Source organism: Coregonus clupeaformis, unplaced genomic scaffold (assembly GCF_020615455.1).
Source record: "Coregonus clupeaformis isolate EN_2021a unplaced genomic scaffold, ASM2061545v1 scaf1206, whole genome shotgun sequence".
NCBI lineage: Eukaryota > Metazoa > Chordata > Actinopteri > Salmoniformes > Salmonidae > Coregonus > Coregonus clupeaformis.
The window spans coordinates 38,797-65,066 of NW_025534660.1; the positions used below are offsets into that span (position 1 = coordinate 38,797).

A 26,270-nucleotide genomic window follows, 5' to 3' on the forward strand; every position below is an offset into this window, starting at 1 on the left:
TCCCACCATACCAGGACCAAGCAGCGTGTCCAGGAGCAGGCAGCCTGGACGTGGGAGCAGATCTTGGACGGGCAGGGGTCCTGGACCTGGGAGGAAATCCTGGCCGGGATGGATCGCCGGCCATGGAGTGAGACGGTAGAGGCGCGACGGAGAGAGGAGCAACGGCGTAATCAGTGTCGTCGTCAGACGGACGAGAGGCAACCCCAAACATTTTTTAGGGGGGGGCACAGGGCATGGACGACGGGGCTGACGGAGGCAGACAAGGGGCGAATTCAGAAGGCCACCAGGTTACGGGGGTCACTGGTCAAGGAAGGTGTAGAGGCACGGCGAGAGGTACTGGGGTGTGTTACCAGTCCGGTCCGGCCCGTTCCAGATCCCGGTGTAGAGCCAGTGGTGTGTGTCCCCAGTACGGTCCGGCCTGTTCCTGCCCCTCGCACCAAGTGTACGGTGCGCATCGCCAGCCCGGCCCGGCCTGTTCCTGCCACTCGCACCAAGCCTACGGTGCGCGTCGCCAGCCCGGCCCGGCCTGTTCCTGCCCCTCGCACCAAGCCTATGGTGCGCGTCGCCAGCCCGGCCCGGCCTGTTCCTGCCACTCGCACCAAGCCTACGGTGCGCGTCGCCAGACCGGCCCGGCCTGTTCCTGCTACTCGCACCAAGCCTACGGTGCGCGTCGCCAGCCCGGCCCGGCCTGTTCCTGCCACTCGCACCAAGCCTACGGTGCGCGTCGCCAGCCCGGCCCGGCCTGTTCCTGCCCCTCGCACCAAGCCTACGGTGCGCGTCGCCAGCCCGGCCCGGCCTGTTCCTGCCCCTCGCACCAAGCCTACGGTGCGTGTCGCCAGCCCGGCCCGGCCTGTTCCTGCTACTCGCACCAAGTCTACGGTGCGCGTCGCCAGCCCGGCCCGGCCTGTTCCTGCTACTCGCACCAAGCCTACGGTGCGCGTCGCCAGCCCGGCCCGGCCTGTTCCTGCCACTCGCACCAAGCCAGGGGTGCGAGACGTCAGCCTGGTAAGGCCTGTTCCTGCTCCACGCACCAAGCCAGGGGTGCGAGTCGTCAGCCCGGTAAGGCCTGTTCCTGCCACTCGCACCAAGCCAGGGGGTGCGAGACGTCAGCCTGGTAAGGCCCGTTGCTGCTCACGCACCCAAGCCAGGGGTGCGTATCGTCAGCCCGGTCCGCCCGTTGCTGCTCCACGCACCAAGCCAGGGGTGTGCATTGTCAGCCCGGTCGGTCCGTTCCTGCTCCACGCACCAAGCCAGGGGTGCGCGTCGTCAGCCTGGTAAGGCCCATTCCTGCTCCACGCACCAAGCCAGGGGTGCGTATCGTCCAGCCCGGTCCGGCCAGTTGCTGCTCCACGCACCAAGCCAGGGGTGTGCATCGTCAGCCCGGTCCGGTCCGTTCCTGCTCCACGCACCAAGCCAGGGGTGCGCGTCGTCAGTCGGCACAACCCGTGCCTGGGTCACCGGTGCCTGATCAGGTACCGGTCGGCTGCTCCACACCGGAGCTGAAGCTATCCGCTCCTACTATGTCCAGTTCAGCTCCAGCCAGCGGGGCCAGATCGGACCAGGGGCGCTATGGGGGGATTATTGGAGGGTGGTGGGCAAGCCCGGAGCCAGAACCGCCGCCGAGGAGGAATGCCCACCCAGCCCTCCCCTGTTTGGTTCTAGTTGAGGCGCGGTCGCAGTCCGCGCCTTTAGGGGGGGGTACTGTCAAAGTTTTATCCACATTTTAGATAAAATATCCACCTACCTTTCTGTAATGTCAACCATTCAAATCAAATAACTCCATATGTCAGCCTTTGTCTTTATAAACTTTAACCTAGCCTGCTCCATGATATGGGTAATCCGATGAGCAACACTGCAGCTGTTGATTTCAGTGATCATCATTCATCACGTATGTGACCGACCGCCTCGATTCGGTCTTATGTACCAAAATTTGAAATTGTGTTTTTTACATTAGATAAAAGTAGGGACTCGGAGCTAGAAAATGGTATATCATACACTGCAGTCGAGGAACAATGGGGGAAGTAATTCTGCTTTGAAAGTTGATAAACTTTTGAGAAAATGGCCCTTGAATGTTTTGGTACACCTACTGGAGAGCTCTTCTTTGTCTACACCCATTCAGCATCGTTCACACCCTCTTAAGCCTTAGCCCCACCAACCTCTTTAAGGATTGACATGTGAGCCAATGTGCTAAACAGAGTGAGTAGTTTTTAGTAAACAACCAAAGATTTCAAGACTAAAAGTGGTAAAAGTAGTAGCCTACAATAAGGAAAAACTCCAGGTAAAAATATGCTATCTAGTCCTTGGCCTATATCCTAATCTGACTTTGGTGCAGGTCATGTTGTTGTTCACATTACCATCTCTGGTAAACACGCATTATATAAAATCAAATCAAAGTTTATTTGTCACATGCACAGGATACAGAATGGTTATGTGAAGGAAATGCTATAACCACCCCTCAGCCACATCTAGCTAAGTGGATGGGTCACTATTGTCTAGACATGAAATACAATAGATGGCCGTAATCACCCCCAGACACACCTGGCTAACTTGATGGGTCATGTAATCATCTGGAGAAGTTTATACATGTAGCTAGCTAGCTAAACAATGAACCGGCATAATCCCAACTCGTACTACTACCAATACAAACATTGTCATAGCTGTATTATGAATCTGCAGGTAGCTAAAGCTAACAACTAGGTTCAATGTTAGCTAGCTAGCTATAACTAGCAAAGCAAATGGTTTCTGATTTGAAAAATATTACTACACAGATCATACACGTAACGTTCGCTAGCTAGCTAACAGTATGCTTTAACTTGCAATGAAAACGACTTTCTGACCAAATTAGAAACGTATATCTGAAAATGTAGCTAGACTCTTACCCGTATACATGGATGAACGCTGCAGTGAGTGGGGGGCTGTATAACCCTGTGACGTAGCTTTCGCTCTAGCTCTACCTCGCGCTCCCTGAGTGAGAGGGGTTTGCACTTTGACAGACAGTCCAACAACGAGTCAGAGGGGTTTGGAGGACAAAGAATGCGGAGTTGCATCCAAAGAACACCATACCTACTGTGAAGCATGGGGGTGAAAACATCATGCTTTGGGGCTGTTTTTCTGCAAAGGGACCAGGACGACTGATCCGTGTAAAGGAAAAAATGAATGGGGCCATGTATCGTGAGATTTTGAGTGAAAACCTCCTTCCATCAGCAAGGGCATTGAAGATGAAACGTGGCTGGGTCTTTCAGCATGACAATGATCCCAAACACACCGCCCGGGCAACGAAGGAGTGGCTTCGTAAGAAGCATTTCAAGGTCCTGGAGTGGCCTAGCCTGTCTCCAGATCTCAACCCCATACAAAATCTTTGGAGGGAGTTGAAAGTCCGTGTTGCCCAGCGACAGCACCAAAACATCACTGCTCTAGAGGAGATCTGCATGGAGGAATGGGCCAAAATACCAGCAACAGTGTGTGAAAACCTTGTGAAGACTTACAGAAAACGTTTGACCTGTGTCATTGCCAACAAAGGGTATATAACAAAGTATTGAGAAACTTTTGTTATTGACCAAATACTTATTTTCCACCATAATTTGCAAATAAATTCATTAAAAATCCTACAATGTGATTTTCAGATTTTTTTTTCTCATTTTGTCTGTCATAGTTGACGTGTACCTATGATGAAAATTACAGGCCTCATCTTTTTAAGTGGGAGAACTTGCACAATTGGTGGCTGACTAAATACTTTTTTTCCCCACTGTAACTTTTAGTTTTGTCATTTTATTTTCATCTTCCATTGATTAGCCTAGATATCTCCTAATAACTTAACACAGAGGCTCTAGCTCTATGAATGTAGCCTAGTGCCGATTTGATGACTTGTGATTGGACGACAACAGTAACAAGCTACAAGGATCACTCTCGTGAAAAACGAGAGCAGCAGCATAAATGATAAAATGTTCTCTTTCTCCGCGCGATGTAGATCTTCTGCATTGTGAATTCAGGTTTAATTTAATGTTTTTTCCCCTTATCGTTTTAAAGGAAAATAACGTTTTAAAAAATTGTCAATTTCCTTAGTAGTGTTACTGGAGTTGCAAAGAGGAGCAATATAACCGGTAACATTCTAAATTTACCAGTAAACTACAGAATTTTGGAAGCTTTCAAGGATTTTGGGTAGTTGTCATAACATGTAAAATATAACATGTTTTTAATATGAAAAATAGAATCACAAAGCTGTGAAACATTATCTTACGTATAATCCGTTACCATTGCTGTTTAATATGAAGATTTCTGCATGTCATATTTTTTCAATGTTATTTTATTATATCATAACTTTGTTGTAAATGTTTTGGGGCCGAACTGGTGAAAAAAGTCAGTAGTTGAAAGAAACTCATGGACAACATGGACACAGATATAGAAAAATATATGAATACATATTTTAAAATTAAAGTATAAATTACCAACGTTTACATAGATTACCAATATCTGTTAATTACCAAAAACGAATTTAAATGTTGGTAACATTGATAAATTACCGGGTGTTTTGCAAATTGGTGTTACCAATTTTGACTGAACATCTAGTTGCAGAATTGTCCAATGATAGTGACTTAAAAACCTTTAGATCTTCTTTGCCCCTCCATTGCAGGTACAACAACTAAGATCACCACCATTCCCATGACGTCCAAGCCCAACGTTATCGTGGTGCAGAAGACCACTGACAAAGGAACGACCATCCAGGGTCTGCCTGGCAAGAATGTGGTCACCACGCTATTGAACGCAGGGGTCAGTTCAACATTGTTTTTTATTCTTAATTAAGCCATTTTGTGATGTTACATTTCATTTATCTAGATTGTAATTAATTATTTCAGAATCTTTCAGATGTATTGACCCAACAACTTATTTTAGGTTTATTTAGCCTTTCCGTCTGATCAGTCTATTGCATTTAGCTTCATATTATACGTCACAAGTTTAAAATGTTGTCATTTAGCAGACGCTATTATTCATAGCGACTTACATTAAGACAACCACATATCACAGTCATAGTAAGTCAGTGCTAGTAAGAAAAGACCCGTGCAAGTGTTGGTGCAAGAAAGGCAAATGACTATGGTAGCGTCAGAAATGGCACCCTATTCCTGTTATAGTGCACTACTTTTGACCAAGGCCCATAGGGCTCTGGTCAAAAGTAGTCCACTATATAAGGAATAGGGTGGCATTTGGTATGTATCCTAATTAGGGCTGTCAAAGTTAACGCTAGCGTTTATGCATATCATTTTTAATGCCGTGAATTTTTTAAAAGCCGTTAACGCATTTTCTTAGTTTGACCCCCTGAACCATCCATAGTTCAAATTCAAGCCCCGGCAGCCGATGCGCTAGTTTGACAATTAGTTTACTAGCTAGCTACTTGTATGACTGAATTATGGATAATGCTAGTAAGGGGCTTTTAAATGGCAAATTCGATTTAAAACCCTCCCAGATGGCTCTCTGGATAAAACCAAAATAATTTGCATCTACTGCAAGGCTGATTTTGTTTATCACCGAAGTACATCGAGTCTTCGTTATAATTTACAAGCGAAACAGGCGCCGGGCAATACAAGTAATGTTACTAGTAGCAATGTAGGACATCTTCGGCAGGCTAAGCTAGAAGAGTATGCACGCAGGAGGCCTATGGACAAGTCGACGAGCAGCACACAAGCAATAGCCAAGGGGATAGCTACAGCTTGCAGGCCAGTCCACATTGTGGAGGACGAAGGCTTGAGGGATATAATTCGGATCTCATCGAACGACTCAACGTATGAGTTACCCTCGAGAGCCACCGTCATTACAAGAATACACGAGCTGTATGAAAGCGAGAGGGCTACGAAAGCGGAGGAGTAGAAACATGCAACAGCTGTTGCTCTTACGGGAGACCACTGGTGAGTAACCACAACTACCTTGGGGTTACTGCGCACCACATCGATGAAAACTGGAAACTGCATTCACACGCTCTGGCCATAATGAAGACAGAAGAGAGGCACAATGCTGAAACGTGCACTGAGCATTTCATGGATGTAGCAAAGCAGTGGAACATTGAAAACAAAGTTACCACACTTTGCACAGACAGTGCATGGGACATGATTGCAGCTGCGAGACATCTGCCTTTTGAACACCTGGTTCAAAAGGTCCATCACAGTGTCCCTACAGAACAGCGGGTTCGACAATGCCCTAGCCAAATGCTGAAATGTTGTTGAGCATTTCAAACACAGCCCACCAAACGTTACAGAGCTAGGACAACAGCAAGTTGCAAATGGGCAAAAGAAGTCACTTGCACAAGATCAAATCAAATCAAATTGTATTTGCCACATGCACTGAATACAACAGGACCTTACAGTGAAATGCTTACTTACAAGTAGGGGTGTAACGATCCATCTACTACATCGATGTATCGATTTATATTCCTATGATCCAACTACATCGATCTGTGCTCGGCGAGTTGGCCTTTTGGACAACATATATCAATCTAACATCGTTTTAAAATGTAATAAATCGATTGTATCGATACTAGGAAATAACCCATTGGATTTAAGCACGTCAGACTTTATATGGATGTTTTTTCTTAGCACTTTTAATGATAAAGGCTTTAAACATTACTCGATTCAGTCTGCCTATCCGTGACGTCATCGCCCCGCGCCAGCAGCAGCGCAAAGGCGCAAAGACAACAAAACATAGCATGGCGGACGACAGAGGAGAAGCCGACGAGCGAGAAATTATCAAGCCACCATTGCGGTCCTTACAAGAAACAGGAATCTAGGAAACTTCACCTGCACTGTCCAGTATCCAGGTATTTATTTCAGTCACACTGGTTGAATTTTTGGCTAAAAGGTTACTGAATCGATTTCAAGTCACTGAATCGTTTCGGATCGTATCGTTCTAAATGAACCAATATCGACCTTGAATCGTATCGACAACCACGAATCGTGATACAAATCGAATCGTTGTTAAAACGAATCGTTACACCCCTACTTACAAGCCCTTAACCAACAATGCAGTTTTAAGAAAAATAAGTGTTAAGTAAAAAATAGATAAGTAAAAAGTAAAACGAACAAATAATTAAAGAGCATCAGGAAAATAAAATAACAGTAGGGAGGCTATATACAGGGGGAACCGGTACAGAGTCAATGTGCAGGGGCACAGGTTAGTCGAGGTAATTGAGGTAATATGTACATGTCAATTAAAGTGACTATGCATAGATAATAAACAGAGTAGCAGCAGCGTAAAAGGTGGGGTGGGGTGGGGTGGGGGGGCAGTACAAATAGTCCGGGTAGCCTTGATTAACTGTTCAGGAGTCTTATGGCTTGGGGGTAGAAGCTGTTAAGAAGCCTTTTGGACCTAGACTTGGCGCTCTGGTACTGCTTGACGTGCGGTAGCAGAGAGAACAGTCTATGACTAGGGTGGCTGGAATCTTTGACAATTTTTAGGGCCTTCTTCTGACACTGCCTGGTATAGAGGTCCTGGATGGCAGGAAGCTTGGCCTCAGTGATGTACTGGGCCGTACGCACTACCCTCTGTAGTGCCTTGCGGTCGGAGGCCAAGCAGTTGCCATACCAGGCAGTGATGCAACCAGTCAGGATGCTCTCGATGGTGCAGCTGTATAACTTTTTGAGGATCTGAGGACCGATGCCAAATCTTTTCAGTCACCTGAGGGGGAATAGGCTTTGTCGTGCCCTCTTCACGACTGTCTTGGTGTGTTTGGACCATGATAGTTCGTTGGTGATGTGGACACAAAGGAACTTGAGCTCTCAACCTGTTCCACTACAGCCCCGTCGATGAGAATAGTGGCATGCTCAGTCCTCTTTCTTTTTTTTCCCTGTAGTCCACAATCATCTCCTTTGTCTTGATCACGTTGAGGGAGAGGTTGTTATCCTGGCACCACACGGCCAGGTCTCTGACCTCCTCCCTATAGGCTGTCTCATTGTTGTCGGTGATCAGGCCTACCACTGTTGTGTCGTCGGCAAACTTAATGATGGTGTTGGAGTCGTGCCTGGCCATGCAGTCATGGGTGAACAGGGAGTACAGGAGGGGACTGAGCACGCACCCCTGAGGGGCCCCCATGTTGAGGGTCAGCGTGGTAGATGTGTTGTTACCTACCCTTACAACAAGATGGAATTCCACTCTGGAAATGGTAAAGCTTGTCCACAGAAACCAACAATTACTGAGAGATGCTCTGGCCCAACAGAAAACGAGCATCACCATGCCAACCACAGCTGAACTGGAGAAACTGCAGAAACTGGAGACACTACTGGAGCCCTGCAGGTAATCTTCTTTATCTCACTATTAGTGTTAGAATAATATTTTTTGTGTGTGTCTGTGTATTATAAGTCTCTCACAATTGACTGAAGTGATTTTGAATGATCTTCCATTGCAGGCACTTGACTGAACTTCTGGGAGGAGAGAAGTACATTTCATGCTCAGTGGTGTTGCCTGCTTTGTGCCATCTCTTTCGGGTGATGGAGAGCTCTGATGATGACCCTGCCTAAGTGGTAAGATTCATGCTGACATTCACAACAGACCTGGAGAAACGCAAGGAAAACACCAACCTCATATGGCTGAAGATCGCCACAGCACTCGACCCAAGGTTTAAGGACCTGAAGTGCCTTCCCAGACCTGAGAGGGGTGAGGGAAGAGAGGCCTGCACAGCAACCTGGTAAAGCAACAGAGTCAGAGCCAACAAAGAAGAAAGCTGCCCTTTTTCTTGAGTTCGTATGGGTCTGATGAGGAGGAGTCCATTGAGAAATGTGTGGAGCGTAACAAAGCAGAGCCCAGCATCAACATGATGGACTGTCCACTACAGTTGTGGTCACAGTATGCAGGGGCACACACCAGGCTAGCCTGCATTGCACAAAGGTACCTGGCAACGCCTGCCACTTCAGTACCCTGTGAGAGGTTGTTTTCACTCTGGGGGTGTATCGTACAAAAGAAGAGAGCAGCTTTATCATCTGAAAATGGCAACAGGCTTGTTTGTCTTTGCAACTGGCTCAGTGAAAATAAATAGGAGGACGTCTGAAGTGTATGGTCACAGGTTTATGTTTTGTGGAATTCATGACATTGTTGGACAGGTGATTGTCTTTGTTCTTTGTATCCATAGAGCCCGTTTTGTTTTTCTTAGTGCCAACCCTCCAATCAGTAATTGTGAATGGCTGATGCTTTAAGTGTGTGTGTGTGTGTGTGTGTGTGTGTGTGTGTGTGTGTGTGTGTGTGTGTGTGTGTGTGTGTGTGTGTGTGTGTGTGTGTGTGTGTGTGTGTGTGTGTGTGTGTGTGTGTGTGTGTGTGTGTGTGTGTGTGTGTGTGTGTGTGTGTGTGTGTGAGAGAGAGAGAGAGAATTTGAGGGAGCATTAGTAGGCCTACTGGGAGCATTAATAAGTTACAGGACTTTTGTATTGCTTAACTTGTTTATGGTGAATATGCCATTAAAAACATTCTGATACAGAATATGTTTTGTGTTTCAGTCCCTACATGCCTAGAACTCAATACACTGCTTTTTTTTTAAATGGAAAAATCTTTATTTAGCACCAAATTTGAGCAAATAAGAAATGAACGATTAATCGCGACTAACTACAGAATTTTTTTTGTCATTTAGCAGACGCTCTTATCCAGAGCGACTTACATGAGCAATTAGGGTTAAGTGCCTTGCTCAAGGGCACATCGACAGATTTTTCACCTAGTCGGCTCGGGGATTAGAACCAGCGACCTGTCGGTTACTGGCACAACGCTCTTAACCACTAAGCTACCTGCCGCCCTAAAAATTGTTTGACAGCCCTAATCCTAATATGAATGCATCTGTGCCTTAGGGTGAGAAGACACTGCAGGGTATTCCGGGGTCCAAGCCAGCCATCATCACAGCCTCCAGACCCATCACCAAGATGATCGTGACACAGCCCAAAGGCATGGGTTCCGGGGTGCAGCCCACCACCAAGATCATCCCCACCAAGATAGTGTACGGCCAGCAGGGCAAGACCCAGGTTAGTACCAGGCCAGTGCTGTCTCAGCCGGTGTAGGGTGAAGTTGCCCCTTGACGCTGGGTCTTGGGTCAGTTTTGTCTTTCTCCCACTAATGGTTAGGGTTGGGGGAGGGGAAGCTGATCCTATATCTGTCTGTACCCTGGGGAAACTTCACCCCGTAGAAGTGTGGAGATCAATTTGTACTCAAAGCTCTTTGTCTTGGATATATTTAAACCTCTGTCTTGAATTACCAATGCATCAAGTCAGTGGAGCTATAATTTAACAAATCAATGTTGTAGCTTTAAGGTATTTTTAGAATGGCGCCGAAGAAGATGGCAGCCATTTTACAGCCCTCTAACCAATTGTACTATTATGTGTTTCTTCGCGTAATTTATTCTGTACATAATGTTTCTGCCATCGTCTCTTATGACCAAAAAGAGCTTCTGGATATCAGGACAGCGATTACTCACCTCGTATTGGACGAAGATTCTTTCTTCAACGAGTCGGATGCGAAGGATATCCTACAGACACCTGACAAGGCCCAAATCCCCGTCATTCGCATGAGAAAGAGATGGAGATATCGTGGACGTAGGTCGGGGTGCCTTATAAGGATCCAACGGCGAGCGATTTAAACTGCCTCTTCCATCAATCCTATTAGCCAAGGTTCAATCATTTTAAAATAAATTAGACGACCTAAGATTACGGTTTTCCTACCAACGGGACATTAAAAACTGTAATATCTTATGTTTCACCGAGTCATGGCTGAACGACGACATGGATAACATAAAGCTGGCGGATATACGCTACATCGGCAGGATAGAACGCTGACTCCGGTAAGACGAGGGGTGGCGGTCTGTGTATATTTGTAAACAACAGCTGGTGCACAAAGTCACCTAAGGCACTAAGATTGCACTCAATGAGCTGTATAAGGCCATAAGTAAACAGGAAAACGCTCATCCAGAGGCAGCGCTCCTAGTGGCCTGGGGACTTTAATGCAGGGAAACTTAAATCCGTTCTACCTCATTTCTACCAGCATGTTAAATGTGCAACCAGAGGGAAAATAACTCTAGACCACATTTACTCCACACACAGAGACGCGTACAAAGCTCTCCCTCGCCCTCCATTTGGCAAATCTGACCATAACTCTATCCTCCTGATTCCTGCTTATAAGCAAAAACTAAAGCAGGAAGCACCAGTGACTCGGTTAATAAGGAAGTGGTCAGATGACGCAGATGCTAAGCTACAGGACTGTTTTGCTAGCACAGACTGGAATATGTTCCGGGATTCTTCCGATAGCATTGAGCAGTAAACAACATCAGTCACTGGCTTCAATAAGTGCATCGATGATGTCGTCCCCACAGTGACCGTACGTACATAACCCAACCAGAAGCCATGGATTATAGGCAACATCCGCACTGAGCTAAAGGGTAGAGCTGCCGCCTTCAAGGAGCGGGACTCTAACCCGGACGCTTATAAGAAATCCCGCTATGCCCTCTGATGTGCCATCAAACAGGCAAAGAGTCAATACAGGACTAAGATTGAATCGTACTACACCGGCTTTGACGCTCATCGGATGTGGCAGGGCTTAAAAACTATTACAGACTACAAAGGGAAGCACAGCCGTGAGCTGCCCAGTGACACAAGCCTACCAGACTAGCTATATCACTTCTATGCTCGCTTCGAGGCAAGTAACACTGAAGCATGCATGAGAACATCAGCTGTTCCGGATGACTATGTGATCAAGCTTTCTGTAGCTGATGTGAGTAAGAGCTTTAAACAGGTCAACATTCACAAGGCCGCAGGGCCAGACGGATTACCAGGACGTGTACTCCGAGCATGCGCTGACCAACTGGCAAGTGTCTTCACTGACATTTTCAACATGTCCCTGACTGAGTCTGTAATACCAACATGTTTCAAGCAGACCACCATAGTCCCTGTGCCCAAGGACACTAAGATAACCTACCTAAATGACTACCGACCCGTAGCACTCACGTCTGTAGCCATGAAATGCTTTGAAAGGCTGGTCATGGCTCACATCAACACCATTATCCCAGAAACCCTAGACCCACTCCAATTTGCATACCGCCCCAACAGATCCACAGATGATGCAATCTCTATTGCCCTCCACACTGCCCTTTCCCACCTGGACAAGAGGAAAACCAATGTGAGAATGCTATTCATTGACTACAGCTCAGCGTTCAACACCATAGTGCCCTCAAAGCTCATCACTAAGCTAAGGATCCTGGGACTAAACACCTCCCTCTGCAACTGGATCCTGGACTTCCTGACGTGCCGCCCCCAGGTGGTAAGGGTAGGTAACAACACAAATGCCATGCTGATCCTCAACATTGGGAACCCTCAGGTGTGCGTGCTCAGTCCCCTCCTGTACTCCCTGTTCACCCATGACTGCATGGCCAGGCACGACTCCAACACCATCATTAAGTTTGCTGACGACACAACAGTGGTAGGCCTGATCACCGACAATGATGAGACAGCCTATAGGAAGGAAGTCAGAGACCTGGCCGTGTGGTGCCAGGATAACAACCTCTCCCTCAACGTGCTTAAGACAAAGGAGATGATTGTGGACTACAGGGGGGAAAAAAGAGAACTGAGCACGCCCCCATTCTCATCGACGGGGCTGTACTGGAACAGGTTGAGAGCTTCAAGTTCCTTGGTGTCCACATCACCAACAAACTATCATGGTCCAAACACACCAAGACAGTCGTGAAGAGGGCACAACAAAGCCTATTCCCCCTCAGGAGACTGAAAAGATTTGGCATGGGTCCTCAGATCCTCAAAAGGTTGTACAGCTGCACCATCGAGAGCATCCTGACTGGTTGCATCACTGCCTGGTATGGCAACTGCTCGGCCTCCGACTGCAAGGCACTACAGAGGGTAGTGCGTACGGCCCAGTACAACACTGGGGCCAAGCTTCCTGCCATCCAGGACCTCTATACCAGGCGGTGTCAGAGGAAGGCCCTAAAAATTATCAAAGACTCCAGCCACCCTAGTCATTGACTGTTCTCTCTGCTGCCGCACGGCAAGCAGTACCGGAGCGCCAAGTCTAGGTCCAAAAGGCTTCTTAACAGCTTCTACCCCCAAGCCATAAGACTCCTGAACAGCTAATCATGGCTACCCGGACTATTTGCATTTTTAAACTGCATTGTTGGTTATGGGCTTGTAAGTAAGCATTTCACTGTCTACACCTGTTGTATTCGGCACATGTGGCAAATAAAATTTGATTTAATATTAAGTCCATACTACTTTATATAGGCACATTAATTAATAGTATGATGTAAAAAGGAACACCAACCAGGACACTTGACAATGGTCTCAGCTCTGCTTTACATTATGGAAAAAGTCAAATAAAAAAACGATTTCCCTGTTGCCATTCACTGAGACTGTTCTACGTGTGTAATATCAAATAACATTAAACATTTTATGCCCCTCCAGGTGCTGATCAAGCCCAAGCCCATCTTCCAGACAGCGGTTGTGAGCGAGCAGACCAGGCAGCTGGTGAGCGAGACCCTTCAGCACACATCCCGGGTGGCCGATGCGGGTCCGGCTTACGCACAGGAGAGGGCGCACAAGGAAGAGTCAGGTGCCATCGCTAAGGGCAGGTCCCCGCCCGCTGAGGGCTCCCACGGCATCGTTCACAGTACGTTGCATCACTCCACATCACAGAGCAAAAAATCCATAATATAGTCTGCAGGCTAATTACGGGAACATAAATCATGGTCAAGTTAAAACTGCTGTGTATTGCTCTTGCATTGTTGTCTCACACAGCCGTTGACTACTTCAAATCAAATTGTATTTGTCACATGCGCCGAATACAACAGGTGTAGACCTTACCGTGAAATGCTTACGTACAAGCCCTTAAGCAACAATGCAGTTCAAGAAATGGTTAATAAAATAAAAAGTAACACAAAAAGATTACATAACAATAATGAAGCTATATACAGGGGGTACCGAGTTAATGTGCGGGGGTACAGGTTAGTCGAGGTCATTTGTACATGTAGGTAGGGGTAAAGTGACTATGCATAGATAATAAACAGCGAGTAGCAGCAGTGTAAAAACAAAGTAGGGGGGGCAATGCAAATAGTCCGGGTGGCCATTTGATTAATTGTTCAGCAGTCTTATGGCTTGGGGGTAGAATCTGTTAAGGAGCCTTTTGGACCTAGACTTGGCGCTCCGGTACCGCTTGCAGTGCGGTAGCAGAGAGAACAGTCTATGACTTGGGTGACTGGAGTCTTTGACCATTTTTTGGGCCTTCTGCCGTAGTACGAAAGTGTATCTATTCTCACTAGTATTAAGCTAAGTATAACATTTCCCTTAACTTTCAAGTTTCAAATGGTACAAAGTTCCACTCGCATAATATAATTGTTTCAATTTCCTTCTACTTGAATGCCATGCCTAAATCAACTGGAATCGAAAGGGAATCAGCCCAATTTTATATACAACATGAATTGTTATGGTTGTCGTCTTCGGTCAGACTCCCAGTCCGTAGTGCACATCATCTCCTCCAGGGGGCAGGAGTGGGCCGAGCAGCACGAGGTGTCGGTGAAGTCCAGCCCTACCATAATCTACCAGGACGTGTCTACGGGTGACGTGTCCCAGTCGGCCACCTCGACCATCAAGGCCCTGCTGGAACTGCAGCAGACAACAGGTGACTGACAGACTGACCGTCGTCATCATGGCAACTATCACGCCACTTACCAGGTCAATTCCATTTCAATTCAGAAACTGAATTTACTGAATTGAAATGGAATTGACCCTAACCCTGCCACTAACTCTTCTCTCTCTCATGTGAACATTACATTTTAGTCATTAAGCAGACACTCTACAGAGCTCGACATTATGGCTTGTCATCCGGGGCAAGTAAAAAAATTGTCGGACAACCAAAATATAGATTTCAGTTGTCTGGATGGACAGGTATAAAAAATCGATCGCACAAAAATCACTATCAAACAATTACTCCGATCAGAATTGGATCAGGCAGCGCACAGCAGGGGAGTGCATGGTCGACATTGAGTAAATTGCTTATATTCCTATTCGCTATTGCCTATTTCATTAAATACGTTATATTAACACAAAGCAAGAGAACAATGTAGACAGAGCTAAGAGTCTTACCAAAGCAGCGCAAAATATCTGTTCAGAAAATGTTGAGACATTTTCATTCGCTAAATTAAATTTGATCTGTCTTTTTAATTGTGTGCTCCGTATTTAGTTTAAGATGGGTTATAATTATGTCTGTTGTAAAATAAGTAACATCAGCCTATTTCTGTCATTTGTTGGGTAGGGTAGGCACTTGCTGCCATATACTGTATCCTGTTCAGAACGTTTGTGAATGTTTAAACCATATTTCATTCTGTTGAGACATTTTGTTTGGCCAAATTAAGTTCCAACTGTCATGCTGTGTTTGCGCAATATAATAGCCTGCTCCTATATTCCTTATAAACAATGGATTTACTTACTTTTGATGTTACCCTAATAAAGTTCAGAAACTTTTGTGAACGTTTGGTATGGTGTGGCTATTATTAAGCTTTAGCTACTGCAAGCCTATGATATGAAGGCAGTGAGCACCAGCGCTCCAATTGACTCCGACAGTTGAACTTGAAGTGAGGAAGAATGTTTCAGGCCTACCAGAGTTACTCCTATAATCAAACAATATAATACTTATCTTTATACAAAATATTCTGATTTGAAAATTTTGTAATTAACCTCCTGTAAGTTTATATCTGTATCGCAGACGCAGTAGCCATCTGACATAAAGAAATGCATGTCGGTGTTGTTACGGATACAGGTATCCTGTGTTTTTGTGTGTTTCTACTCTTTCTGCCCTAATCACAGGTGTCCTGTATGTTCCTGATTGGTGGTCGTTGAGGTGTCTGCTGATTGGACCAATCAGTGAACATTCCTGTTAATTGCACCACCTGTTATTCGTTTGTTCAATCACACATCCCATTTTATAAAAACCAGACTTGTGTTTGTTGCAGGAGAGAGAGACTTTTTGCCATATGTGAGTATGGACACGGTGGTGTCCTGTGTGTTGTGTACGCACTAAGTTGTTGGTTACCCTATTGGTAACATTATTAGAATATATTTCTTTACCTGAGTGTGGATACTGTTGTATCCTGTGTACTTATTTAATTGCTGAGTACCCTGTTTAGTAGTTTTGTGTGTTTTTTTGGGAAAAGGGGGTTTAAGCTAGTTGCCCTTGGGCGTACATTACCCGTAGGGAAGAAATCTGTCTATAAACCCCAGTTAGACCTGAGCGGACCACCCACTGTATTTTTGTATGACTAGCAGTAGCCTAGCGGTTCTTTAGGCAGGCTAGATCAGTTTAGGGGGGTTTACACTATTGTTTCATTTCTTGGGTCCTGCTCAGCCCTTTTTCCCAAACCTTTACCGTGTGTTTAGCAATAAACCATTTGTGTTTGACGGTAGTTCATGGTAGTTGTGTCCTATTTGTTCTCACTGTTCCATGCCACACTCCTAATTTGCATAATTTATGTTACGGGTCTCATGTCCATCCACCCTAGACGTTTAGAGCCACGGGGTTCGTAACATAAAGTGGGGGCTCGTCCGGGATACTATCTATCCCATGCTACTCATGCAAATTAGTAAGTGTCTGGTTCAGTGTTGAGCTTGGCAGCTGTCCTACCTGTTTTTTTTGTGTGTTCAGTAGTCGACGGCTCGTGTTGCTAGTAGGATGGCTACTTTTGATTTGGAAGCATTTTTGGAAAACCCTACGTGGGAGATTTTTGAGAATTGTCGTAGAGTGGATCTACAGGCTTTGGCTGACCACTTTTCTGTACCCATACCGAGGGGTTTAGTGAAAGCAGAAGTTAGGGAAGTAGTGTTAGCGATATTGTTAAACGAGCGAGTGCTTGAGTTACCGCCGCCTGAGTCTGCTGCTCCTGTAGGGGATGTGGTTGATGTTTCTGTAAGCCCATCAGTGTCTGAGGACGAGACTAAGGCTCCAGCCACATTGCCCCGTTATGACCCCCCTCTCCCCACTGACTGACAGTGATGCCAGGATGGATGTCCGCTCGACACGGCTCCAAATAGAGGCGGAAGAGCGGGCACAAATCAGGCAAGATAAGCTGGAGATGCGTAAAATGGAGCTAGAGGCAGAACAGGAGACGCGTAAGATAGAACAGGAGACGCGTAAGATGGAACTGGAGACGCGTAGGCTTGATCAAGAACTGGAGACGCGTAGGCTTGATCAAGAACTGGCGATGCGTAAAATGGAACTAGAGGCAGAAACAGCGAGGTTAGTCTCTGCTAATACTATGCCTGCTAGTGAGCCATCCTCACCAGCTGTGTCATCTGCTACGTTTGATATTAGTAGGCAGATCACCTTGGTACCTGTGTTCAGGGAGTCAGAGGTTGATTCCTATTTCAGTGTTTTTGAACGTATAGCGGTAGCATTGAAATGGCCCGACGAGGTATGGTGCCTATTACTTCAGTGTAAGCTAACAGGTAAAGCCCAAGAGGTTCTGGCAGCGCTACCTCTTGAAGACAGTTTGAATTATGAGATGGTCAAAGCTACTGTTCTTCGTGCCTATGAGCTTGTTCCTGAGGCATATCGACAGAGATTTAGGTCTCATAAAAAGTCTCCTACTCAGACTTATGTGGAGTTTGCTAGAGACAAAGGAAATCTGTTTGACAAATGGCACAGTGCTAGTAAGGTAACTGATTTTAACTCTCTACGGGAGTTAATCTTGTTAGAAGAGTTTAAAAATTGTTTACCGGAACGCATTGTAGTTTATCTGAACGAACAGAAAGTATCCTCACTGTCGGAAGCGTCTGTATTGGCAGACGAGTTTGTGTTGACGCATAAGAGCGTGTTTTTCGCTCGTACGGAGAGCAGGGCTGCGGAGTTGCTAACTTTTTAATCCTAATCGACCAGCAGTACATCCAGCACGCCCAAAGATGTGCGTCACTGTTTCTATTGTCATAAGGTGGGACATATGGTTAATGATTGCTTTCTGCTAAAACGTAAACCGGGGATGCCTCAGCACGCCAGGCCGCCAACGGGTGTTGGGCTGATTCGTACGGTTGTAAGGCCGGAATCAAGACAGAAGCCTCATAGTGAATGTGGTTTGAAAGTCCCTGTCCCAGATCACAGTTATGAACCGTTCATTTTGAGGGGTTTGTTTCTATATCAGATGATGAAGCGTCTCAGCGTCCAGTTAGAATCCTCAGAGATACTGGTGCGGCGCAGTCGTTCATACTAGCTGATGTGTTGCCCTTGTCTAATAATACATATTGTGGTTCCAGTGTGTTAGTACAAGGAATTGAAATGGGATTTGTCCCAGTGCCATTGCACTTTGTGAACGTACACTCTGAGTTAGTCAGTGGATTGTTCAGAGTGGGCGTACGTCCTATGTTGCCAGTAAAAGGTGTGACATTTATAATGGGCAACGATATTGCCGGAGGAAAGGTAATACCCATATTGGAGGTATTGGATAAAAGTGACCAGTCTCTCTCCGAGGAGCTGGCACAGGGTTATCCAGATGTGTTCCCCGCTTGTGCTGTCACACGTGCTCAAGCACGACAAGTGGGTGAAGTGGTAGATTTGTCAGACACGATTCTATTCAGAGAGTGTGACCCAGAGGATAGTTCGGGTGCTACCTCTGGTAAGCTGGTGCAGTCTGACCAACAGCCCAGAGAAAGGAAGAAGGATGTGGAACTTGTTGCTGAGGCCATACAGTTACCAGTTACTCGTGAGCAGCTGATCGCTAACCAACAGGTTGACATTAGCCTGGCTAAATGTTTTTCTAGTGTTGTCTCAGAGGAGGAGCTAAAGAAGAAAAACATGGCATACTTCATTGATGGTAATCTCCTCATGCGTAAATGGACATCCCATGTTGACGCTGGCGAAGATTGGAATGCTGTTTACCAAATAGTGATTCCTACAGCCTTTCGACAAAATGTTTTATCCCTCGCTCATGATCACCAGTGGTCCGGACATCTGGGAGTCACCAAGACTTATGATCGTGTTTTGCGACATTTCTTTTGGCCTGGCTTAAAACAAGATGTGGCTCAGTTCTGTCGGACTTGCCACACCTGGCAAGTAGTTGGGAAACCGAACCAGGTTATTTCCCCCGCGCCTCTTTGTCCCATACCGGCCATAGGTGAACCCTTCGAACATGTGATGGTTGATTGTGTTGGACCATTACCAAAAACAAAATCTGGTAACCAGTTTATGTTGACAATTATGTGTGTGGCCGCCAGGTACCCAGAGGCCATTCCTCTGCGAAGAGGGGTTAGATAATGTGTTGGCAGATGCTTTGTCTCGTGTGTAATGATCTAGGTTTTTTTTTTGTTATCCCGACAGGATGATTATTGAAATTTGGGTGTTGTGATGGTACGTGTCGCAAACCATTGTGGTTTGCTCTTTTAAGGGTGGGAGTGTTACGGATACAGGTATCCTGTGTTTTTGTGTGTTTCTACTCTTTCTGCCCTAATCACAGGTGTCCTGTATGTTCCTGATTGGTGGTCGTTGAGGTGTCTGCTGATTGGACCAATCAGTGAACATTCCTGTTAATTGCACCACCTGTTATTCGTTTGTTCAATCACACATCCCATTTTATAAAAACCAGACTTGTGTTTGTTGCAGGAGAGAGAGACTTTTTGCCATATGTGAGTATGGACACGGTGGTGTCCTGTGTGTTGTGTACGCACTAAGTTGTTGGTTACCCTATTGGTAACATTATTAGAATATATTTCTTTACCTGAGTGTGGATACTGTTGTATCCTGTGTACTTATTTAATTGCTGAGTACCCTGTTTAGTAGTTTTGTGTGTTTTTTTGGGAAAAGGGGGGTTTAAGCTAGTTGCCCTTGGGCGTACATTACCCGTAGGAAGAAATCTGTCTATAAACCCCAGTTAGACCTGAGCGGACCACCCACTGTATTTTTGTATGACTAGCAGTAGCCTAGCGGTTCTTTAGGCAGGCTAGATCAGTTTAGGGGGTTTTACACTATTGTTTCATTTCTTGGGTCCTGCTCAGCCCTTTTTCCCAAACCTTTACCGTGTGTTTAGCAATAAACCATTTGTGTTTGACGGTAGTTCATGGTAGTTGTGTCCTATTTGTTCTCACTGTTCCATGCCACACTCCTAATTTGCATAATTTATGTTACGGGTCTCATGTCCATCCACCCTAGACGTTTAGAGCCACGGGGTTCGTAACAGGTGTCATAGCATGTCGCTGGCATAGCATGTCGCTGGCATATCCATCTCTCTCTCTATGGGGATAGGCCTAAGCTTCTCTTCCTTTTTATTTATTTATTTATTTATATATATATACACACACACACAGTACCAGTCAAAAGTTTGGACACACCTACTCATTCAAGGGTTTTTCTTTATTTTTACTATTTTCTACATTGTAGAATAATAGTGAAGACATCAAAACTATGAAATAACACATATGGAATCATGTAGTAACCAAAAAAGCTTACACAAATCTTCAAAGTAGCCACCCTTTGCCTTGATGACAGCTTTACACACTCTTGGCATTCTCTCAACCAGCTTCATGAGGTAGTCACCTGGAATGCATTTCAATTAACGGGTGCCTAGTTAAATATTAATTTCTTGAATTTCTTTCCTTCTTTTTAATTCGTTTTTTATTTAAAATTTTTAAAGTCTTTTTTATTTTTGTCATTTAGCAGACGCTCTTATCCAGAGCGACTTACAGTTAGTGAACACATATATTATTTTATTTTTTTGTTTTATTTTTTTTGTTATTATTATTTATTTATTTTATATATATTTTTTTTATACTGGCCCCCTGTGGGAATCGAACCCACAACCCTGGCGTTGCAAACGCCATGCTCTATCAACTGAGCTACATCCCTGCCGGCCATTCCCTCCCCTACCCTGGACCAATTGTGCGCCGCCCATGAGTCTCCCGGTCACGGCCGGCTGCGACAGAGCCTGGATTCGAACCAGGATCTCTAGTGGCACAGTTAGCACTGCGATGCAGTGCCTTAGACCACTGCGCCACTCAGGAGTACACCATTTGAGCCAATCAAGTTGTGTTGTGACAAGGTAGGGGGGGTATACAGAAGATAGCCCTATTTGGTAAAAGACCAAGTCCATATTATGGCAAGAACAGCTCAAATAAGCATAGAGAAACGACAGTCCATCATTACTTTAAGACATGAAGGTCAGTCAATCCGGAAAATTTCAAGAAGTTCCAGAGTTACCTCTGCTGCTGAGGATAAGTTCATTAGAGTTAACCGCACCTCAAATTGCAGCCCAAATAAATGCTTCACAGAGTTCAAGTAACAGACACATCTCAACATCAACTGTTTGTAGGAGACTGCGTGGATCAGGCCTTCATGGTCGAATTTCTGCAAAGAAACCACTACTAAAGGACACCAATAAGAAGAAGAGACTTGCTTCGGCCAAGAAACATGAGCAATGGACATTAGACCGGTGGAAATCTGTCCTTTGGTCTGATGAGTCCAAATTTGAGAATTTTGGTTCCAACCGCAGAGTAGGTGAACGGATGATCTCTGCATGTGTGGTTCCCACCGTGAAGCATGGAGGAGGAGGTGTTATGGTGTGGGGGTGCTTTGCTGGTGACACCGTCAGTGATTTTATTTAGAATTCAAGGCACGCTTAACCAGCAAGGCTACCACAGCATTCTGCAGCGATATGCCATCCCATCTGGTTTGCACTTTGTGGGACTATCATTTGTTTTTTGACAGGACAATGACCCAAAACATACCTCCAGGCTGTGTAAGGGCTATTTGACCAAGGAGAGTGATGGAGTGCTGCTTCAGATGACCTGGCCTCCACGGTCACCCGACCTCAACCCAATTGAGATGGTTTGGGATGAGTTGGACCACAGAGTGAAGGAAAATAAGCCAACAAGTGCTCAGCATATGTGGGAACTCCTTCAAGACTGTTGGAAAAGCATTCCTCATGAAGCTGGTTGAGAGAATGTCAAGAGTGTGCAAAGCTGTCATCAAGGCAAAGGTTGCTACTTTGAAGAATCTCAAATATAAAATATATTTTGATTTGTTTAACACTTTTTTTGGTTACTACATGATTCCATGTGTGTTATTTCATAGTTTTGATATCTTCACTATTGTTCTACAATGTAGAAAATATATATAGAAAACCCTTGAATGAGTAGGTGTGTCCAAACTTTTGACTGGTACTGTATATATTAGTTATACTATTTTGATATTGATTACTGCACTGTTGGGTAGAGTATGCAAGTTAAGCATTTCACTGTACTTGTGCATGTGACAATAAAACTTGAACTTGGGAGGAAAGCCCCAGCTCCCGACACCTGAGTTTTCAGACTGCTCCGAACTCTAATTCACATATAAGCGACGGTACTTTGTCACCCCACTTCCTTCCAATATAAATGGAGTAGTTGTTTATGAGAGGATTGATAGTGACAATCTCTATTGCCCTCACAGTGAAGGAGAAAGGCGAGGCCAAGCCTAGGCAGCAAACCATAGACCTGAGCCAGATGGCCGTTCCCCTTCAGATGGCCCAGGACAAGAAGCAGCAGGCCTTAAGCTCCTCCGAGATGTCCACTGTAGAGACTGAACCACCCATCGAATATGTCACTGACGGTACGTGACCGGACCACTCCAAGTGTGTCCCAAATGGCACCCTATTCCCTATACCAGGGCTGCCCAACCCTCTTCCTGGAGATCGTGGTCTCGTGTAGCTCAGTTGGTAGAGCATGGCGCTTGCAACGCCAGGGTTGTGGGTTCGATTCCCACAGGGGGCCAGTATGAAAATGTATGCACTCACTAACTGTAAGTCTGCTAAATGACTGAAATGTAAATGTAATCTACCGTCCTATGGGTTTTCAGTCCAACCCAATTAAACAGACCTGATTCTACTTATTAGCTGCTCAACAAGACCTTAACAAGCTGAATCAGATATGCTAAATTAGGGTTGGACTGAAAACCTACAGGACAGTAGATCTCCAGGAAGAGGGTTGGGCAGCCCTGCCCTGTACAGTAGTGCACTATATCGAGCAGGGCTGTTCTGTTTTTTGTTTATACCTGGTAGTTAATTGCACTCACCTGTTGTCCCAGGTCTGAATTAGTCCCTTATTAGAAGGAGAGGATGAAAACCAGAAGTGTTTTGGCCCTAAATGGATATGTTGCTCACTTCCTTTTCATAATGTGTTGTTGCTAAGTACATTGAAGTATATCATACTTGGTCACCACTTAATAATGATATTACACCATGGATGTAAAATAATGCACTTTTCTGCTCATGTATTCTTCAGGGGTTTACACACAATTGTAGCCCCCGCCCTAACCAGGCTGAATAGAGCAAAGTGAAAAAACAGCTGGCTGTTCGATACTTCCCCATGCTCACTAAAGAATGGCTCAAAGTAATGCAGTTCGTGTCGACCCCATAGTGTAAATAGTTTTATTCCATGTCTATGACTGTCTAACTTTGTGCAGGTAAAGCAAGCAGGGCCGGACCATCCTCTGTAGGCGTGGGGGACGTGGGCATATCCGCTAGCCAGCAGCAGGGGGCACCCTCGCAAAACACCAGCCACACCCCCGTGATGGCCAAGTCCATCCCCTCCTCCTCTGCAGTCACCGTCACACGCATTGTCCAACTGGTGAGAGAAATGCCTACCTAGAATGCATGCCCTTGTCAGTCTTTGTATTCTTCTTCACCTATGTTTTATCAAAGTATTTTTTCTAATTATATAGTTTATAGATAGTGCATGTTATACTCCATTATCTCACTGTCATATGATCTCACTGTTCATTGGGTAAGTGTTCCAGTGTATCAATATGCACCAATATACACTGCTCAAAAAAAATAAAGGGAACACTTAAACAACACAATGTAACTCCAAGTCAATCACACTTCTGTGAAATCAAACTGTCAACTTAGGAAGCAACACTGATTGACAATACATTTCACATGCTGTTGTGCAAATGGAATAGACAACAGGTGGAAATTATAGGCAATTAGCAAGACACCCCCAATAAAGAAGTGGTTCTGCAGGTGGTGACCACTGACCACTTCTCAGTTCCTATGCTTCCTGGCTGATGTTTTGGTCACTTTTGAATGCTGGCGGTGCTTTCACTCCAGTGGTAGCATGAGACGGAGTCTACAACCCACACAAGTGGCTCAGGTAGTGCAGCTTATCCAGGATGGCACATCAATGCGAGCTGTGGCAAGAAGGTTTGCTGTGTCTGTCAGCGTAGTGTCCAGAGCATGGAGGCGCTACCAGGAGACAGGCCAGTACATCAGGAGACGTGGAGGAGGCCGTAGGAGGGCAACAACCCAGCAGCAGGACTGCTACCTCCGCCTTTGTGCAAGGAGGAGCAGGAGGAGCACTGCCAGAGCCCTGCAAAATGACCTCCAGCAGGCCACAAATGTGCATGTGTCTGCTCAAACGGTCAGAAACAGACTCCATGAGGGTGGTATGAGGGCCCGACGTCCACAGGTGGGGGTTGTGCTTACAGCCCAACACCGTGCAGGACGTTTGGCATTTGCCAGAGAACACCAAGATAGGCAAATTCGCCACTGGCGCCCTGTGCTCTTCACAGATGAAAGCAGGTTCACACTGAGCACATGTGACAGAGTCTGGAGACGCCGTGGAGAACGTTCTGCTGCCTGCAACATCCTCCAGCATGACCGGTTTGGCGGTGGGTCAGTCATGGTGTGGGGTGGCATTTCTTTGGGGGGCCGCACAGCCCTCCATGTGCTCGCCAGAGGTAGCCTGACTGCCATTAGGTACCGAGATGAGATCCTCAGACCCCTTGTGAGACCATATGCTGGTGCGGTTGGCCCTGGGTTCCTCCTAATGCAAGACAATGCTAGACCTCATGTGGCTGGAGTGTGTCAGCAGTTCCTGCAAGAGGAAGGTATTGATGCTATGGACTGGCCCGCCCGTCCCCAGACCTGAATCCAATTGAGCACATCTGGGACATCATGTCTCGCTCCATCCACCAACGCCACGTTGCACCACAGACTGTCCAGGAGTTGGCGGATGCTTTAGTCCAGGTCTGGGAGGAGATCCGTCAGGAGACCATCCGCCACCTCATCAGGAGCATGCCCAGGCGTTGTAGGGAGGTCATACAGGCACGTGGAGGCCACACACACTACTGAGCCTCATTTTGACTTGTTTTAAGGACATTACATCAAAGTTGGATCAGCCTGTAGTGTGGTTTTCCACTTAAATTTTGAGGGTGACTCCAAATCCAGAACTCCATGGGTTGATACATTTGATTTCCATTGATAATTTTTGTGTGATTTTGTTGTCAGCACATTCAACTATGTAAAGAAAAAAGTATGTAATAAGATTATTTCATTCATTCAGATCTAGGATGTGTTGTTTAAGTGTTCCCTTTATTTTTTTGAGCAGTGTATATCTATCTACAGTATACCAATACATCGATATACCAGTATCACATGTTCTAGTATGCATTAGTTTCTTTGACTTGTGACACTAGTCTCATTGATAGTACATTGTTATTCCAGGCTTCGGCAGGCCAACTGATCCACAGTAAGCATGCGGAGGAGACTGTGATGGAGGAGGGCGAACTGGAGGGGGACACCCTGGACCCCCAGACGGGCCTGTTCTACCGCTCCATCCAACCCGCTGCAGTCCAGCCCCCTGCCCCCCATCACCAAAGCCAGTCACACTCGGAGCCCCAGTCGGAGCAGGGCAGACACATACCCCACTCCACCCAAACCCCACCCCAACCCCCACAGCTACACTGCAAGTCCCAGATGAGCCTGCCTTCCACCGCCACCTTGGCAAAGGAGCCACCCCAGCTCCAAGAGCAATACCAGCCCAAGCCCCAGGCTCCAGGGCAGAGCCTGAAGGAGAGGCCCTCCTCTGCCTCGGGATCCCCCCAGCTGGCGGGCCTGGGCACCCCCACCAAGCCTCCCTCACTCACCCCCCAGCTCCCCAAGTTGCAGCAGGCGCCCACCTCCCACCACAGGCCCATCCACACACAGCTGTCCCAGCCACCGCCACTACAGGCCCACCACCCGGTGGGTGCAGACAAGACTCCTGCCACAAGCCAGGTGAGTACCCTCCCTCTTTGATGCACATCCAGGGTCAGGTGCCTATTTGATTTATTTGGACATTTATTTGTCCGGGACAGATCCGGTTGACACAGTGAATCATCAATAGTAAAATGCATTGTGCCATAATGCTTTAGAATAGAACTTCATTTAAACTTTATTTTCCCTCAAGATGGATTTTGTCCTGCGCATTTAAAATAATTTGCAATACACAAACAGATGTACATAGTTCACATTCCATACAGAAATAACACGTGTA

General features: G+C 46.1%; 1 protein-coding gene across 5 annotated transcripts in view; it reads left to right on the plus strand.

Moving 5' to 3' along the window:
• LOC121573905 (BRCA2-interacting transcriptional repressor EMSY-like) overlaps positions 1 to 26,270 on the plus strand; it is a 58,235-nt gene that overhangs the window by 29,748 nt on the left and 2,217 nt on the right. For 3 of the 5 annotated variants that reach the window (XM_041886299.2, XM_041886300.2, XM_041886301.2), the window contains exons 13-19: positions 4,631 to 4,767; positions 9,810 to 9,980; positions 13,413 to 13,617; positions 14,452 to 14,625; positions 22,408 to 22,566; positions 23,419 to 23,582; positions 25,460 to 26,011. In XM_041886299.2, the coding sequence (XP_041742233.1) occupies positions 4,631 to 4,767; positions 9,810 to 9,980; positions 13,413 to 13,617; positions 14,452 to 14,625; positions 22,408 to 22,566; positions 23,419 to 23,582; positions 25,460 to 26,011 (1,562 nt within the window). The remainder of the gene's footprint in view (positions 1 to 4,630; positions 4,768 to 9,809; positions 9,981 to 13,412; positions 13,618 to 14,451; positions 14,626 to 22,407; positions 22,567 to 23,418; positions 23,583 to 25,459; positions 26,012 to 26,270) is intronic. The other 2 variants (XM_041886302.2, XM_041886303.2) reach the window with 2 other exon arrangements.